The sequence below is a fragment of the Perkinsus marinus genome, assembly GCF_000006405.1.
Source record: "Perkinsus marinus ATCC 50983 genomic scaffold scf_1104296931854, whole genome shotgun sequence".
Taxonomy (NCBI): Eukaryota; Perkinsozoa; order Perkinsida; family Perkinsidae; genus Perkinsus; species Perkinsus marinus.
The window spans coordinates 324,423-341,105 of record NW_003215631.1 but is presented as its reverse complement, the minus strand read 5'-3'; the positions used below and the strand labels follow the sequence as shown (position 1 = coordinate 341,105).

The 16,683-nt window shown below is 47.3% G+C and overlaps 4 protein-coding genes across 5 annotated transcripts; 3 read left to right on the top strand and 1 right to left on the bottom strand.

Annotated features, from left to right (window-relative positions):
* Positions 1-779: 779 nt before the first annotated feature.
* On the bottom strand, positions 780-3,830 carry Pmar_PMAR019938 (10 transmembrane domain, possible aa transporter, putative). Of its 2 annotated transcripts, none has more exons than XM_002786214.1 (17): positions 3,644-3,830; positions 3,427-3,550; positions 3,320-3,385; positions 3,106-3,177; positions 2,974-3,060; positions 2,804-2,925; positions 2,285-2,383; positions 2,152-2,241; positions 2,017-2,106; positions 1,919-1,975; positions 1,817-1,875; positions 1,672-1,739; positions 1,466-1,624; positions 1,306-1,373; positions 1,187-1,261; positions 1,040-1,135; positions 780-992 (listed from the first exon to the last, which is right to left on the bottom strand). In XM_002786214.1, the coding sequence occupies exons 1-17, from the start codon at positions 3,671-3,673 to the stop codon at positions 954-956; spliced, it is 1,401 nt and encodes a 466-aa protein (XP_002786260.1). In that variant the 5' UTR covers positions 3,674-3,830; the 3' UTR covers positions 780-953. The 2 variants fall into 2 exon arrangements, with proteins under 2 accessions (XP_002786260.1, XP_002786259.1); XM_002786213.1 differs by having other exon boundaries at positions 954-992; positions 3,682-3,830.
* Positions 3,831-6,642: 2,812 nt separating this feature from the next.
* Positions 6,643-7,652, top strand: Pmar_PMAR019937 (hypothetical protein; the record flags this gene model as incomplete). The annotated part of the gene is made up of 5 exons (XM_002786212.1): positions 6,643-6,730; positions 6,932-7,023; positions 7,122-7,174; positions 7,349-7,407; positions 7,612-7,652. The coding sequence occupies 5 exons, from the start codon at positions 6,643-6,645 to the stop codon at positions 7,650-7,652; spliced, it is 333 nt and encodes a 110-aa protein (XP_002786258.1).
* A 1,111-nt stretch (positions 7,653-8,763) lies between these two features.
* On the top strand, positions 8,764-12,214 carry Pmar_PMAR019936 (hypothetical protein; the record flags this gene model as incomplete). The annotated part of the gene is made up of 11 exons (XM_002786211.1): positions 8,764-8,862; positions 8,924-9,071; positions 9,232-9,368; positions 9,464-9,555; positions 9,703-9,808; positions 9,880-10,270; positions 10,319-10,369; positions 11,478-11,521; positions 11,563-11,679; positions 11,731-11,855; positions 11,914-12,214. The coding sequence occupies 11 exons, from the start codon at positions 8,764-8,766 to the stop codon at positions 12,212-12,214; spliced, it is 1,611 nt and encodes a 536-aa protein (XP_002786257.1).
* Positions 12,215-12,296: 82 nt separating this feature from the next.
* Pmar_PMAR019935 (hypothetical protein) lies at positions 12,297-16,006 on the top strand (the record flags this gene model as incomplete). Its single annotated transcript, XM_002786210.1, has 16 exons — positions 12,297-12,360; positions 13,195-13,322; positions 13,363-13,398; positions 13,544-13,678; positions 13,869-13,950; positions 14,208-14,241; positions 14,514-14,652; positions 14,699-14,858; positions 14,918-15,000; positions 15,043-15,112; positions 15,161-15,250; positions 15,298-15,344; positions 15,402-15,475; positions 15,526-15,640; positions 15,745-15,829; positions 15,882-16,006. The coding sequence occupies 16 exons, from the start codon at positions 12,297-12,299 to the stop codon at positions 16,004-16,006; spliced, it is 1,467 nt and encodes a 488-aa protein (XP_002786256.1).
* Between the last annotated feature and the right edge of the window lie 677 nt (positions 16,007-16,683).

Genomic DNA, 16,683 nt, shown 5'->3' with positions numbered 1-16,683 from the left:
TCGTACCCATAGATCGGGAGGTGGTCTCAGAGAGGGTGAGGAAATGCGTTGAGCAGCAGTCTGACATGCTATATGAAAGCGAGGTCAGGAAACTAGGAAGATCTATCAGGGAGTTTGTGCCCACCGCATCAGCTCTGAAGATGCTTAGGGGGCTGCAAGGCTGCCGAAATCTCTGGGGACTTATTTCAGGACAGAGCCGGCTGCGATACTGCCGAAGCCGAGTTGATGGGGGAAGTGATGAATGTCCGAACTGCGACGCTCAAGTCACGGAGGATGTGAGACATTTTTTGTACGAGTGCGAGCGATGGAAGAGCCAACGGGAGGCATTAATTCGAGAAGTGAACCTGCGAGGGCTAACGTGGCCTCCCCAGGGGGAGACTGTCATCAGAAGCCGGGATCTGGCGCTGGTACTCGAAGGGTTTCTGCGAAGGACTGGAAGGGTCTTCAGAGACTAATGCCGCCTGCCCAACGCCGAGGATGAGTCATCTTGAATGACCGTATGGGAGAAATACGGGACGAAATGGAACTCAACGGAGCGGAGACTAACGAGCAGCAGAAGGGCGGCTACAGAAGGAATCATGTTGGCGGCAAATGGCCAGAGAATGGCCGTGCCGCGTCCAAGATTGAGAAGAAGAAGAAGAAGACCAATATTCCAAGAGACGTTGATTCGTTTGATCAGAAGAGTCGTTGTGTTCTTTTACATATCTTATGTAATAGTATATGACTGAACTGTTCCCACTCCGTTGCAGTGAGTACTTGCGCAACTCTTCACCAGAAAATCCACGCAGCGCCCATAATTGACATCTGCGATTAACTGTAACACACAGGCGAGGTCTGTGGCAGTAGTCACTATCCTGAGAACTCAATCATACGACGAGAGTGTTGTCACGGCTGCTGCGTACAAACTGGTAAAGCGTTCAGCAAAGAAAGGAAAAAACAAAGATAAAACTGCATCACTTGCTCACTAACTGGTCGATATTTGCTATCTGAACCTGACTTAATACGATCTGTCAGATGTAAGAACGGCAACGAAGCCTACCCCTGTGCATGCGACGACGAGCAATATGCCTAGAGCGAAGAGTGCGACAGGAGCGGCGTTCCTCTTGGTCCAAAGTGTAGATCCAGCAGGTCTCGACTGAAACACGAAGAAGGGTGATGAAAGGATAGTAAAACCGTGTGTAGTTACATTGACGAAGAACAGCGGAGGCAACACGAATGTGATGATATTACAAACAGTTGACCCGAGAAAGGCAAAAACGACCTGAAAACGAACATTACTTGGGGATACACATGTGAGCATAGCACCTGTATGTGGGGCACTGCGATAGCGCAGGCAAGAGATGTGATGCAAAGAAGCAGAATCTCCGCTACACCTGAGCAAGACAACTTCAGAGGCTCCTCGTGCGCTCATAAAAGTTTGTGTCAGATCCCAACAATGCAAGACGACCAGCCCGGCCTCCCTCACTCCAGAGTTTGCTGCCGATGCCCCCGCTGCGATGGTTGGCATCACCGCGCAGTCCTCCGAGCAAGCTCTGAAGGGATTGATAACATGGTAGGACCAAGAGAGGATAACTCAGATCCAGGGTGAGATAGAGACCGACTCGCACTATGTTAACCACGAGACCTACAAGAAAAATCGATACAAAGTTTAAAACACGTTACTGCTAGTACTATCGCTCGGGAAACTGAGAAGAATATCGCCACTCACGCCACCTGGCATATCATAGGCGTAGATATATCTGAGCACATAAACGAATCCCTACGAGGTATATGAACGGTCAAGTCCTGGATAAACGCACGGCCGATTGGGACTCACCCGAATACTGCGAATGCTACATACATGATAGCCACCGAAACCATTGACCAACGTATCGCCTGACATCAAACTATACCATCTTAGTTTCGAGCCACATGCTACCTCATTTGCGCGCTTCTTCGTTGGCGCTCGCATTTCCTTTGCGACGATCGGTGGGATCTGTCCGAGACAATAGGACGAGAGTTGAAGGAATTCCTTACATTAAAGTGACAAAGATAACTAACGCTACTTATCGAGATAGCAATGAATGATGAGGTGCCGCTAAAATACTTGACCGAGACAGCAGAAACCTGCCAAAGAACCACACTGAGTTGTGTCAGGACAAGGTTGTTTACCGTCTCCGAGGACTGCACGTGGGATGTCCATTGGACGGGCTGTTCTATAATGCGAATAACCGACAAGAGAACAACAGCGGCAGTGAGGGCCTGTACCAAATTTGACAAAACGACACCCGTAAATTCCGCGTACCAGCATAGCCACGATGGAGAGAACTGCAATCCATTTGAAACCACTCATGTTATCCCGCAGACAGTACGGAAGAATCACCAATAATGAGAGCACTTGTATCTGTAAGCAATAAACGCGTCAACGTTAGTGCCAAAAGTTTCTCGAAAAACTGCCTGAAACGAGAATTGATACAACAATTCACAACTGGGAGAGAGGAGAAATAGCAACGAACAAACAACATTTGAATGAGTGCGCTTAAGAATGAAGAAAGCACATCAAAGATATACTCGGGAATACCAGACATGGTGTAGTTGAGCTGAGATTTCGGAGACCCCGAGATTTCTCCAGATAAAGATGGAAAACAAATACATTTCATTTCAGGAAAAACTTTCGTGTCCCCGCTGGCAATGATGCAACTTGATCAAGACACAATGGACAAGATATGGAGAACCGGTTGAAACACTAATCACTTCCATCTAGTGATATTGAGAAAAGTTATCTCACGCTAAAACAACATATTGCATATTCATCCCATATTACCCAAAGTCGAAAGGCCCAATAGCCCCCGACGAACACGGTGATACCAGGGATGATCCATTCCAAGACCGGTACCATCATATCCGCCATGACGATCATGTACGAGCCCATAACCAACCACGTTGCTGAGACACACAAGATCACAGAGCCAGTTGTTGGCGAAAGAATATTACTCAGCGCGATACAAGCGGAGGTCATCATTTCTGCCCATGCTCCACAGGTAGCCCTCGCGAGCGCTCCATAACTGATCGTCTCAGTGCCTGGGGAATACGATGAGCTACAGGGTGATCTGCCCGCAGACCTACGCTTAGATGCTTCTATGAGCAATTCGCCAGAGTAAGAGCTCAGCACTCCAATGCCGAGCAGAATTAAGGTTCCTGAATAAACTTGGTTGTCTGCTCATACAGCGTGTAAGTCTAAGGATGCTAAAAACTCTCTCAAAGAGACATGAGCATTTCTTTTCTTCTCGATCTCACAGTAACTCTACGTACGACCTACGATAGTAAACCAGAATCTCACCTATGATCAGACCACTCTGAGCCATGGCATAAGGTAGACTGAGAACTCCTGCGCCAATAGCCGTGCCTGAATTCAGAATTCGGAGAGCAAGTCCAGCGAGGTATTACAAACAAGAGCGTAGGTGACATCCTTGACTTCCATCCGACTCCAACTCTCTTTAGTTTTGCCTTGATCATACTCAAGTTGACGATCGAATGCTTGATCAAACTCTTCCTCAGATAGCAGACCGGCCTAAAGTGGGTAACAATTCATCACAATAACAACGCGAAACCGAAGTTGGCTTTCACCACTCACCGCAGAGATGGAAGTATAAAACGAAACTACCTCGCAAGCTGAGATTCTCGCGAAGTTCATTCTAATACCTGATAATCCCTAACGAGGACTCTTGTACCGGAACTTTGTCCGGAGGCGACATACAGTTGCTGCTCGTCGCGGGCGAGTAGTCTCTCGTTCAAGCCAGTTGCCTCCACCGAGCCGGTCATGAAGGAGCTGAATAATCCTCAATTATTCTAAGTGAATAAACGTGTGGAAGAGAGCAATTTTTATACTCTTCGAGAATACTTTCTAGTAGACACTAGCGCTCCATGATTACACACTACCCTGTGTACGGGCTGGACACATTTATGTCCCACTGCAGGATTGTACCAGTGAACGATCCATCGTAATCGGATTAATATCTAAATGAAAACATCTGTTCACTACAGATCTTTTCCCCAGCACTAGCACAAGATCCGCGAAAAATTCGTTGCGATGTGAAAATTCTTGCTCTCTCGCGCCATCTCGTGCTTTCTCAGCGGATCCTTGATTTTCCATTTCCGGATGAGTGATTTCTATTAACCTATTGTCGGTTGAAGGATGGATCCTGCGAACCATTGATCAGGGGATAACCATTGATCAGGAGAGTGAGTCTATATCTCCTTTGCTATCCTCACCTGCTTACAGAGCTCTCATATACTAAGAATCGTAGTCCGTCGTGCAGCCGTTTCGCTGTCACAAAGTAGTCTCGACGAAGTTGTTAGGGTATTCTCGCGGCATGGTGCGATGGAGAGCACCCCTAGAACCTCGTTCTAGCAGAAGCTGATGATTCGTGGCTCGCATGCTGTTGTCGATCTCGGAACTTCGACTCGGATAATAGATTTTCCTTCAAGGAACTTCTTTGATGTTTCAAAATGAGATGTCAAGTATTGCATCGCCCTTTCCAACACTGTATTGGGCTATATCGCTGTCAGTAGCATTGAATCTGAGTATTTCAAGTCTTCTCATGTTCTCGCCGAATCGCATGAATAAAGGAGTGGTAAGGGTGGTGCCCGTGATCGAGGTGAGCCCGATCAGCACGCTCGACACCAAGAGTGGCAACACAACAGGTGAGGTCCTCCCTGTCTCATTTGACTTCGATGAGACCATTTCTTTCCGTAATCCGGACATGAATTGAATTCGATTGTTTAGGCGTGTCCGACTCGTCCTCTTCTGCCAAGAGAAGGAATGGCCGCCGATCTCGTCGGCGCAGTAAGTCTCACAAGGTATGGGCGTTGATTCTTGCCGGTGTCGATTGTTACTTCAGTCGCTCGCCGGTTCCTATACGATGTCCAACGAGAGATCACAGCATGAGTCAAGAGTTAAGCTGGTGAGACCGTATTGCCGGTATAAGGTTACCGCTCATGCGGAATTCTGGGCTAGGAACAGTTTGCACGCTTTAGATGGATGTGGACATGTGTTCGAGAATTTAAGTGATGTTCGGTGTGAAATGTGTCGCTCTGTATTTTAAGCATGATGCCAACTAGAAAATTCACTGGAGTCCCTGCTCAATCATCGGTTATCGTAAAGTCGGTGGAAGGTGAACCCTGCTCGACGCTAGTTGATGACAGTGCTATAGGAGACAGCACAGTTATAAGTGCCTGCGCCCGACTGAATGACTCACAAAATGATGGTTGGTAACTGGCTAGACTAGAAGATATAAGGAAGTACTCGTGACGTTCTTGGATGCTTTTTTCTGGTGAACTTGATGAAATCTAAGATTTTTGTGCTCTTGTAATATATGTCATCGCCGACTTGAGAGAAATGATAGTGCACTTTACTAACTACATGCGTTCCCTGTCCTACTGACGTGTCTCAGACTCCGGCTTCGGCAGTTGATGCTGCAGTAGCTCTATCGGCGTTAAGACGTCTTGTTGACCATTGCGGTTGGAATGAGAAGACGAGGAGCATTGTGGGGAAGGAGGCATGGACACTTTTGCATACAGAGCGAAGCACTCATAAAAAACTTCTCCTGAGGGTATCATAGTTCTCAGCAAGTCTCGAAGTTGTCATTGCAGACCCCGATGGTCGAGGATTATGGCGCTGAGCTCCGGAGAGAACTGCGAGATGCTGCCACCGCTGAGGATTGACAAGGTTGATTGACAAGGCTGCGTGGGCAGGATACAAGTGAGCAGCTTGTGAATTTCCCGATAGTATTTGATTCTATGAGATCGTCATTCTGCTAGAGTGCTTTCTGTTACGCAGGCACGAGGCTGAGATGGGCATGCGTAAGTTGCTGAAATTAAATTGAGTGATTTTGAGTTCGTCTGTCACATGATGGTAGCTGAGAGTTTCCATTATTAGAATACGAGATGAGCTCTTGGCTACTACAGGTCAATTAGGTCAATTACAGTAATTGAAACTCTCTGAATCATTCGGGATACAACCAGCGTTGTAGTATTGAGCTGCACTTTTACTAAGTAGTGTTAAACCTTGTTTCGCTCGTTTATACTGATACCTGTTGATGATAGAACAGCGAGTAATTGAGGGAGGTTTGGCGTTTGTCGGCTAGAGTTTGTATCATCATTTGTGCAGTTGTTCGACATGTTCCGACGACCCCAGCAAGGAGCAAGCCATGCTCTCATGCTGCCACCTGTTGGGTATAAGTTTATACCCAAAAGTGATAAAGTCTGCGGTGCACCAGGCTGTTTTGAGTGTTACGACATCTATTGCCAACGCTGTGAAAGTAGTGCTGGGCCGATCTAGTTGAGATGTGGCAGTTTCGGCCTTCGGTACATTCTCAAGTGTTCTCGGTGATAACTTCGCTCATCCATCAGCTGGTCGGGTTGGTTAATCTGTGAAATCACCATACCCATGCTCAGTTCAACAGCTCTCATTATCACGTTTGACGCGGTTTAGCAGCCTTAGATCGGTCCGTTCGGAACGTTTCGAACTTGTCGAACTAGATTTGGAATATTTTCGGGAGCTATGTGAGATGTACTTGCTATGGTTTTGATTTCTACTATGGATATGCCCGTCCCTGGTTGAAATGATTAGTCGATTCGTTGCTAGGTAAGGATCGTCGTATAATGGAGTTGGAGATGCGGAATAATGACTTGTGCAAGAATCTCACACTGCTGCAGGGACAGCTGTTCGCTAAGATTCAACAGCAACAACGTAAGAGATTTTTCATAACTTTTCTTAATAGGTCGTAATTTGCTTATTCTGTCGTTCCCCTATGGCACACATTGTGTGGTCCCGATCGACAGTACACAGTGTGACACTAGTGAGACACTCGAACCATGTGTGCCGCTAGTTTGTTTTGCCGAGGTGCCTGAGTATCGGCAAATTGTGGACGCTCAGTTTTTGTTCGTGCAGATGGTCCTGTGGAGTCTGCTGTGGCGGCGGACAACACATCTTCGTCGCAGCCCACATTCCGTCCCGGCGGACCGCCGTCTACTAGCATGAAAGTGAGTTAGTTGCGTGGCGCGCGAGGGAGTGTCGTATTATTTCAGGATGCTTTCGCATATGTTCAGTCACCAGTTTTACATGATCCTGTGTCTAATAGAAATTATGTCGCAACGACAACATACACCTCGCCATAGTAACCATGCTCTCAAGGTAATGTGCAGTATGCGCGAAGTTTTGAGTTCAGTCGTCAACTAATTTGAGGGGTTTTCAGCCATTCTGTGGGTTGTACTATGCAGTCATCATCATCGCGAGGGAAATCTCGGCAGTCGCCCGCACGTCCTACGTCATCGAGGATTGGTTCATTCTTCCGCATACTGTTTGCAGTTGTCTTAACAGCATGGTGGATATGGATAATATGTCAGCTGCTATTCTCAAGGGACGTGGTAGGAAGGGAATGGTATTTAGTGACCTCATGAAATGTCTGAGCTCAAATCGATAGCGTCACGTCGTTGGTGTGGTATGTGTGCGGCAAACTTTTGTTGTCAATATTTGTATTAATATGGGTCGTGTCTGTGTAGTACGCATCTGTCAGAATCTTGGTTTCTGTCCTCGTTTCATCAACTCGTGTTTCCTGTTCGCTTTCTCAGATACGTCAGTTACTCGAGAGGACGTCACTCGCCGTAACTGAGAGTCGCCATTTGGTATCGGAAACGTGGCTGCTAATGAAGGAGTTTGCCAGAGTTGGGAGGTTATGGCTGTAGTAACGGGAATGTGGGTTTGTGGATGTGGGAAGAATAGTGTTCACTGTCGGAGGAGTGCGATTCGTTTACAGATAGTGCCCTGGATTGGCGGATTCGGAAACTTTTTATCAATCTTAGGTTGATCACGTAGATTATAATCATATTATGAATAGCCTTCGTGGTGTATTCTACTGCTTGGTATTTTTTGTTGAAGCTGGTATCATACTCTCTTCGAAGATATGCCTGCATGTCTTCAGATTCGTGGTTGCCCCGTTCTTCATGGACTTATGGAGTCTCGCGGTGGAGGTTACCTGGCCTTTTTTGAGGAAAACAATTTTCCCTATTTTCAGACAGTAAGTTCACGAGTCACTGCCGGGTCGATCAGTGTGTCTACTTACGGGAACTTGAGCGCTGTGACGTTATCATGTTCGAGTAATTCGATATCCTTATGATACGCTGCAATGAGCATCGTTGGTCTCTATAAAGGCCCTTTTATGGGACGTTCTCTTTACTTTCATTCATTGCAGTGTTCATAGGTATGTCGTTCCCGTGGCTCGCGACTACGTCTGGCCATTCTTCGTGGTTAGAGTATGGCCACTTGTGGAGAAACTACCGCTGGATCTCAGAGTGGCGTTTTTATGGGTGACTTTGGTGTTTCCTGGGAACTCAACTGAGCGATTCATTTTATAGATTCTTGGAGTGTTGATGCTGAGGAGGCTCTACCCCAAGGCGAGGCATCTCACTATTCTGCCTATTGCTTGGTTCATATGGCGTGGATATTACTTTTTGGTACGTGACTCATTTCGGGAGTCATCGGAGCAGAAATCATATGCTTATTCAGTTGCCCGAGAAATATGTTAGAGTTCCGCTTATTGTCGGTGGTACCGTCCTTCCACTGGTGGCCAGTTTGAGAATGTAACTCGGAGGCTCGTAATCTTCAACGAGTATTATATTTCGCGGAGCAGATACTTCAACACCAATAGCGATTCATCTAAAATCTCGCTCGATCAGCGAGCCTTGTTAAGATCATATCTTTGTTATTGGGTGCTGTTTCCGGTCATGGTAGCAGCCGATTACACGTTTGTGACTTTCTTGAAGACCCTAGCTGATCATGATGTAGCCACAAGAATGAATTATGGTTACAACGCTGGTTGTCTGGTAAGCTCTTGGGGTCTCGAGAGTCGCACTTATACCTACATGATTCCATACATTCTCTCAGGTGTTGCTTATATGGCTCGTTGGTTATGGTGGAATACTCCCGGCATTTGAGTTCACACGACGAGTATTATGGACGTTGATGGGCCAGCAGATGTGGGTGTTGTGCTCAGCAGGAAGCAAGTATTTGAAGGAAAAAGTGGACGAGCATGGTAGTTGGGAAAAGAAGTGCGTACGATTTATTAGCTGCCCCTCATATCCCGTAGCGTGGGAACAGGTTGATACGCACTGGATAATGCTCTATTGATCCCGGGAATTCTTCCTGACGAGTGGACTAGATCGCATTTGACATGATGATTTTCCAATGTATAGGTGCTCTTTGGAAGATAGGCTTGTACTGGTCGAAGTTTCAACGTATTGTCACTGCGAATTCCCGGACGGTCGGATTCGTTTACAAAGTTGGCGTCATCGCTTTGGCCGTGGTGCTGCTGTTGTACTATGCTTACTCAGTACTAGGGAGGAAATAGCGACTTCACTACGTTTCGCCGAGTTGGAGCAACTTGATTCGTTCCATACGTCTTATTGTGGATCAGTTAGTGCTCAGGTTTTGATGCGGCTCTTCGCATTTGCAGTATGGCCGTGGTACATCGTGGAGACTGGCAAAACAGTTTCCAAGAAGGCTCACTGGGATTATCGGTATGTACATAGTTCAAATGGCCTAGTTCCGGGAATGTTGCGGGATCGCTAAACCGCTCTCATGTCATTGTTTTCGACACCAGGGTTCTCACGGTCTCTAGCGATTTGCTCAATACAGTAGTCGGGCTCTAAATTCGCAGTTTTCAGGCCTTGCTTGGCGTTCGCTCTGCTGTTCCTCTCGACTGAGCTTTTACTGGCCCCACGACTGATCTTCCCTTTCTCAACCATGTTCAACATGGCTCACATGCCCATTGTAAGTGACATCTCATCGTCGCTCATTGGAGATATCACGAGGCAGTAACTTGGATTCACATCCTTCCTCAGGTTTTTGGTTTGAAATACTTCGGAGAATTCGTACTCGACTCGGCTGGAGAAGCTATCGTATTTTTATATGCGAAACTCATCCCAAACGTTTCTGCTAAATCCAAGGAGAGCGCGATTTTGAAGGTTAGCAAGCGTTTTGGAGGGGTGGAGAGCGCCAAGGCCACGGACGATGTGCAGAAAAGAGTTATGGCGTTGAACACGGAAAGCTCGAATGAGGTCGTGTCGGATCGAGAAACGGAGACCACTGTTCGAGTGGCTCGTGAAGGGGAGACTCACCCAGAGGAAGGAAAAGAGGATGCACCTGCTGAGGAAATGCATGAAACCAAGAATCTGGAGAAGAGCAATGATGAGGAGAAGAGCAATGATGAGGTTACCAGCATCTCCAAGAGAGGTGACACTCATTTTAAGTTGATTAGTTTTCAAGAGAGGAACGTGTCAGGTCCGCGAAGATCGTCTAGGCTGTCTTCTGTGAGGCAGCGAGCCTCTGCTGGTGGTTCGAGATCTCCATCGGTCGACTGAGTATTTTTGCCGGTTCTGTTGTCGGTTTTTGTCATGTAAGATTCCTATCTATTTCTTCTTGGCATGCGAGTTCGTGTTTGAATCAATGTGTCGAAAGCGGGTTGGCGGGAAGCTCGTCACGTGTTCCGTGTCACGCGCTTCATCCGATTGTAAAGGTATTCGTCAGCTCGCGCAGTCTTTGAAATTTAAAGCATCCAAAACTTGGATTCGAAATATTGTAGAGGGTCCCCGGCGTTACCGTGGAAAAAATATGGCAGAGACTTACCGTAGAATTGAAGCAACTAATTTGGTTGATTATCTGATTTGGAAATATATCTAAATTTTCGCTCGAAATGTTGATGAGGGGTCTTGGTGGCCATCGCATATTGTATAGAGAGATCTTCTTTGATTATTGGGGAAAGAGCATGTATTTGGTTCTCGTCTTACGGGAGAATGCTTGATACGTGATTCATCCTCAGTAGGTAGCGCAACGTGGCAACAGCATGGCAACAGCATCTCTATCTTCTTCGCTGGAACTGATGCACACGATTCGCCACCAGAACACTCAGTGTTTCGCACACTTCTTCGTGTGGGCACGATTATCCAATCGTGCGTCGGGAGTCCCATGGCACGTCCCATCTCACGCAGTTCGTAATTTGAAGCTTGCGGGACTACGATCACACTCCAATCATAACCCCGTTTGTCGTCCTGGTTAATGCGTGTGAACCGTCGGTCGAGAGATTGCCTACATTTGATGGGGAAATTTGGTTTCGCGCGCGGCGGAGTTCCCGCCCGTCCCTGATGCTTAATTAGCGCGAAATTCGAATTCCAATCTTCAAAAGACTTTCCGTAGCTCGATGCTGAGGCTTTGCCAATGATCAGCTTGATAATGCTGTGATTAGTAGATGATTGAGCGTTGAGATACTCCTCACTGGACCGGGCTTGTTGAGAACACAAGTTCTTATCGGGTGAACGAAATTGTGTATGTTGTATGTTGTCCCTATGAGCATGTTAGAGAATCCAGTTTTGGTACTGTTTCATCTGTGCAATGGTCTCCTTTGCTCCCGGCATCGTGACTTTATTGTTTACTTTATCTTCAGCATTGGCCATGCAGACGTTCTCCAGAGCTAAGGTGGTCGAGAGAGTAGCGTGATCTGCTATTCTATTCCGACATTTGCTTATTAGAGTGATCCTTCGGTAGAGGATCGGCTTGATCGTCTGGAACGGCAGATGGCCGATGTGGTCAGTCAGATGTCGGAGTTGACTAAGACAACGTCGAAAATTACTGGTCTTACTCGGAAGGTAAATTTTGGTAGCATTGGTTCTCGTTACGGATATTTCTACTCATCGCAGGTGAGCGCCTTCACCAATCAATGCTTCGCTCAATACGTAGATGGCTTACTGTCACTTGGCCGTACTGAGGATTATTATCGCGTGGAATGGAGCGCGAGTGAATCACAGAGGACCTCAACTTTTTGGTGATACGCACCCCTAATGAACGATTGTCCGGTCGTATTTCTCCCTCATTTCTTGCAGCAAATATGACAGCGGAGATGCGATGTTCGAGTTTGTGGAGGGATCACGCAGAGAACAGGTCGCAGGACCGTACAAGGAGTTGCTACCCCGATTCGCGAGCGTCAATGCTTTCGCTTACGTGACCTCCACCATAGATATAAGTTTGAAAAAGCACATGACTCTCGAGTCTTGCTCCAAGTTATTCGATTCCATCGAACAAAATCCTCCCCCGGGTCACCAACCTGGGGGAGCCTGGATTGGCAGTTTCATCGCCGGTCAGATGAATGAAGCAATGGATCTCGCAAGGAAATACAAACAATAGAGTGTGGCCCGAAAGATCTTCTCCGTGTTCGCATGTGTTTGATGTTCGCTTGGAGTGTTGTTGCGTTCATGTTGTTCACATGATGGTAATCTCCGCTGCGAATGCTTTGATTGGTCGAGAGATCGTGGCGGCTTCGATCGTGAGAAGTAAATCTGTCTACTCTAGTATGCTGTCGTGGTGTGTGTTGACCATCACCGATATTAGTGTCTTTCAGTTTAGTGTTTCAATGTGGCGAGAGTGAATAAACTGGTCTGTGAATGCGTTGTGAGTGACGCGTGGGCCCCGGTGATCGTTGTTGTTGATGTCTCATCGACTTGGAACATCGATGAACGCGTGGGCGAATGTGCGCTAGAGGCTGATGTGATTATTTTGGCGTGATCGGCGGGTACTTCGAGTGGAAGATACTATAGCACTGATTGTGGGTTTAGAGTGATATTACTCGAGATAGTTGAGGAAGACGCAAGATTCGTAGATCTAGGGTGAATGAATTGTCTATTGCGGCCGTTTCTCGGCGGTTTCCTCGGTGTGATATCTTTTGTTGACATCGTTCTTTCACAGTAATTTGAAACTGTTGCAGACACCAGGGCTTATGCCAATTCCTTCACGACTTACATTGTTTGAGTGCTCTTGGTGGGACGCGAATTTCGACGAGTGCAATTTTGGTTGGACATTTCTCGACTGCTATCAAGAAGTGCGTGCCTTCCCTTAATGTCGCTTCCTTCGAGCTCGAGAACTCGTCGTACCCCTCGTCCGAAGGTTGCCATGGCCGCCCCCATATCGATTCCTGAAGGTATTTGTGAACGGTTTCGTTTTGAGAATTGTTCGACTGTTCGCTTGGTGTCGTGAGAATATGAGCGAAAGAGTCGCAGATTCTTCGTATTTTCAAGATGACGTTGAAGGTCGGAATTGACCTTGCACATGGGCTTTCCCTCAGTGTTTGTTCATAACTTCTATTGGGAGTTTTACTGTCTTTTCTCCAGACAATCCTTTGGCTTATCGAGAGCAGAGCCTTGCGATGGGAGAGAAGATTGACTTCACTCGGGACTCAGTTTATACCGTACCGGCGAAGATCGCGAATGACGAGAATAACAACAGCTTACTTTCCAATGTAATGCGGTGATTTAAGTCTCTGTGTAATCGCACCTTAGATCGATTTCCGGCGCGACACGATGGAGGGAAGATATGTAAGTCTCTGGCCTTGTCGATCTTCTCCATCTTTCTGGGATATGCGGGTCCATCTCCTGAAGTTCTCATACTTGACGCTAGTTTCTTATCTCTATGATTCATTCGGCGTATACAATTTCATACTTTGACTCTTCTGTGATTTAGTCTATCACAACTCAAGGACCAAGATTCTCTGACGCCGACCTGAGTCCGAAAGACCCAGCGAGGTGCGGTGCTTTGGGAGGCCTGGAGACGATCGAAGAAGGGCAGGAAGATTCCAGAGGCTCAGCGTATGAGAAGGTAGGCGTCTCGGGTAAAGTCTGGGTTGAATTTGTTGATCAGAGTGGTAATTCAAAGCCTCCAGTTGAACCTTGGCGATCCTCAATAGCAGAATCAGACGATTTGGCGGGAGACATTGACGGAGTTGAGTGTGGCAGTCGATCGAGCGTAGGTGATTTGGAAGAAGAGTGGTATCCACGGGTGAGATCAGATAATGAGTCTGCCGCCTCTTCTACCCAAAGCAAGTCTGATTGGTTCTAACATCGGTCCCTTGGCAAGCCGGATTGATCATGGTAGGTTCTATTGTGGAACAGTTGGCTGTGTTGCATACAGGCATGACACTCGTTCCCCTTATTTTCATGAGAACGTTCTTGGAAAAATGTCATGTTAATTACCACATTCTACCAATTTCGATTCATTTGTCTCAACTTCATGTCGGCGATTGGTACATGTACGCGAATCTCATCTTGTACGACTTCTTGTGAGCGAAATTTCCCTACAGAGTCCTTAGCGAGTATCATAGCAAATCGACCCAACCGCTCCACTACAGGGGATGATGAACTCGAGGCGAAGAGGAGGAAAATGTAAGACAGATTGAATTGAATAGGATCGCCGAATGGGCATTCTGCGTTATTTGTGGAGTCTGGCGCCTCAGAATCCGGGTGGGTCTCGTTTTGATCGAAAAAATGCTAGCTGTTCTCTTACTCTGAGGAGAATTGGCAGAATTATTGAATTCCTTGGGAGTACGCGCTGAAATATATTGGTTATGCCATGCTGACTATTACATGTCTTGAGGGAAATTTTAATAGTGGATGTAGGAATTTTTCGGGGCTCAGGAACGCTCGTGAATTGTCAGGTCGCAAGCTTTAAGCTGTGCCGATGCGGACGATGATGAAGTCTATCGTCCTTCCCTGACTATGGCGAGAGCGTTGCAGAAATATCACAGTTTTGGTCATGTGTATTCGAATGTAGAAGAGTCTCAGCCGGAGAGCGAAGTGAGTGCATATCAACTGGAAATCTTGGAAATCCGTGGCACTGCAGGTTGAAGGCGGCCAAGAGTGTGAAGAGCCGGAAGTCGCAGAGGAAACCGGGGAAGAGGTTGGCGCTGGTGACAATCAAAATGACAGTGGTAGCAAGACTGAGGGAGAATCTCCGACAGTGAACCCTTCCCCGCCGAATACCGTGACTGCTTCGCCACAACGTGAGTTGGAAGGTTCGGTTCTTCCCGTTGGTTTTTTTACGCATTTTCATGTTCATCAGATATTCCTTCGCCGCCACCACCGGCTCCCACAGCCAAAGGTTCTCCGCCGATCGGTTTACCATTGATAATGGGGAAAGGAAAGGTGAACTACTCGACGTGAGGAGCAATCTGGAGTTCCATCTAGGCACCACCGCCTCCCTTGGCAGTAGGAAAGGGAAAAGCGCCTTTCCCCAGCCCACCAGGAATGAAAAATGGTGAGTCAACATGGATCTCGGCCGAGCCTCATAGGAAACGTTCAGTAGGTAAATCTCCGCTTCCGCTGAAAGCGCCAATTAAAATGGGGCCGCCAGTCGCACCCCTTCGACCTCTCTTTTGGACGAGCGTCCCGATGGGTAAGCTCTGCCCAAGCTAACTTTGAGATTCTAATGTCGTACCTTAGGTCCACGGGAGAGACTCGAGAATAACTTCTGGAAAAGTGTCAAACAGGTAGAACTCTCCAGTTTGAAGCTGATCGGTTCTGTAGTTCGCCCCCTGCTGTTTCAGAATTGCAAGATGATCGACGAAGATACGATACCGTGGTGCGCTGAATTTGTACGAGAGGATGAATTGCAGACGATGTAAAACTATTGCAGGAGGTCATCAGCGAGCGTTCAACATACCGGTCTAGGTTCGGACAGAATGCAAGCAAAGTGGCTGGAAAATCGGTCGGTAATCGATCAGTCGCCGCACCGCCTCGTCACGGGCGGAAGGTTCTCAAACTCTTGGATGACAAACGCTCTCACGTAAGCCTATAACATTATGATGCTATGCGTCGTACCGGGCTCGCTCCGTTGAATAATTCGATTTCGAATTCGTTCTATGGGAGAAATACCGATTATTTTGGCAGATGTTAGCCATCGCTTTCCGACCTCTGCCTGAGCCTGATGAGCTGGTGAAAATTATAGCCTCGGGGAATGTCGCGGCACTCACTGGTGAGGGGGGGGGGGAGCTGTTGAGGGATCCTTGAAGTCCTACTCGTGTCAGGTACTCAGCTGAGTATGCTTGCGGATGAAGTGCCCACGCCAGATTTTGTGGAAGAGCTGGCGGCGATGGAGACCAGGAGCCTTCAAGAGGGAGTTCAGACGAATCTTATTAATCTTGAGGATTAGTTTTCCGCTCTGCTCAGACTCAAGCCCAATGGGATACACCGGAACAGTATCTTGTGGCTTTATCGACCGCCGATGATGCCCAAAGTGTGTTGACAGCATGGGCATTTGGGGCGAACGTGCGGTGAGTCGGTGTGTGATCTCATCGAACTTGAGGTAGTCTACGAGACACGATCGCGATCTGTTGTTCACAGGGATGGTCTTCTGGTGGATGTCAGCAAACAGCTAGATGCTTTGGATGCCGCGTGCACTGGACTGAGAGAGTCCAGAGAATTGGTGGATCTGGTCAGGTGAGTCAGTCATTGTGAGCTGTGAAAGAGAGATCCAGAGACCATGCACGTCGTTTTCATGAAATAACCTAAAGATGAATGGCTTTCGTAGTAAATTATTTCAGAGTGATGCTATCGATCGGCAACAGAGTAAATGCTAATACAGCGAGAGGCGGGGCAGAGGTATTCACTCCGGTCGATATTAATCCTCATGAAACTTGTTATCAGATCCTCAGTATCGATTCTCTCCTGAAGTTCGACAGTGTCCGCAGTCCCTGTGATCCCACGATGACCTTGCTGAGATATTGTGTACAAACTTGGAAGAAGAAAAACGGTGGGTGATCAAATATTCGGCGTTGAGTACCCGATACGGGAAGCTATTCTCCTTTTACCCTCCCCGCAGTGTCCAGA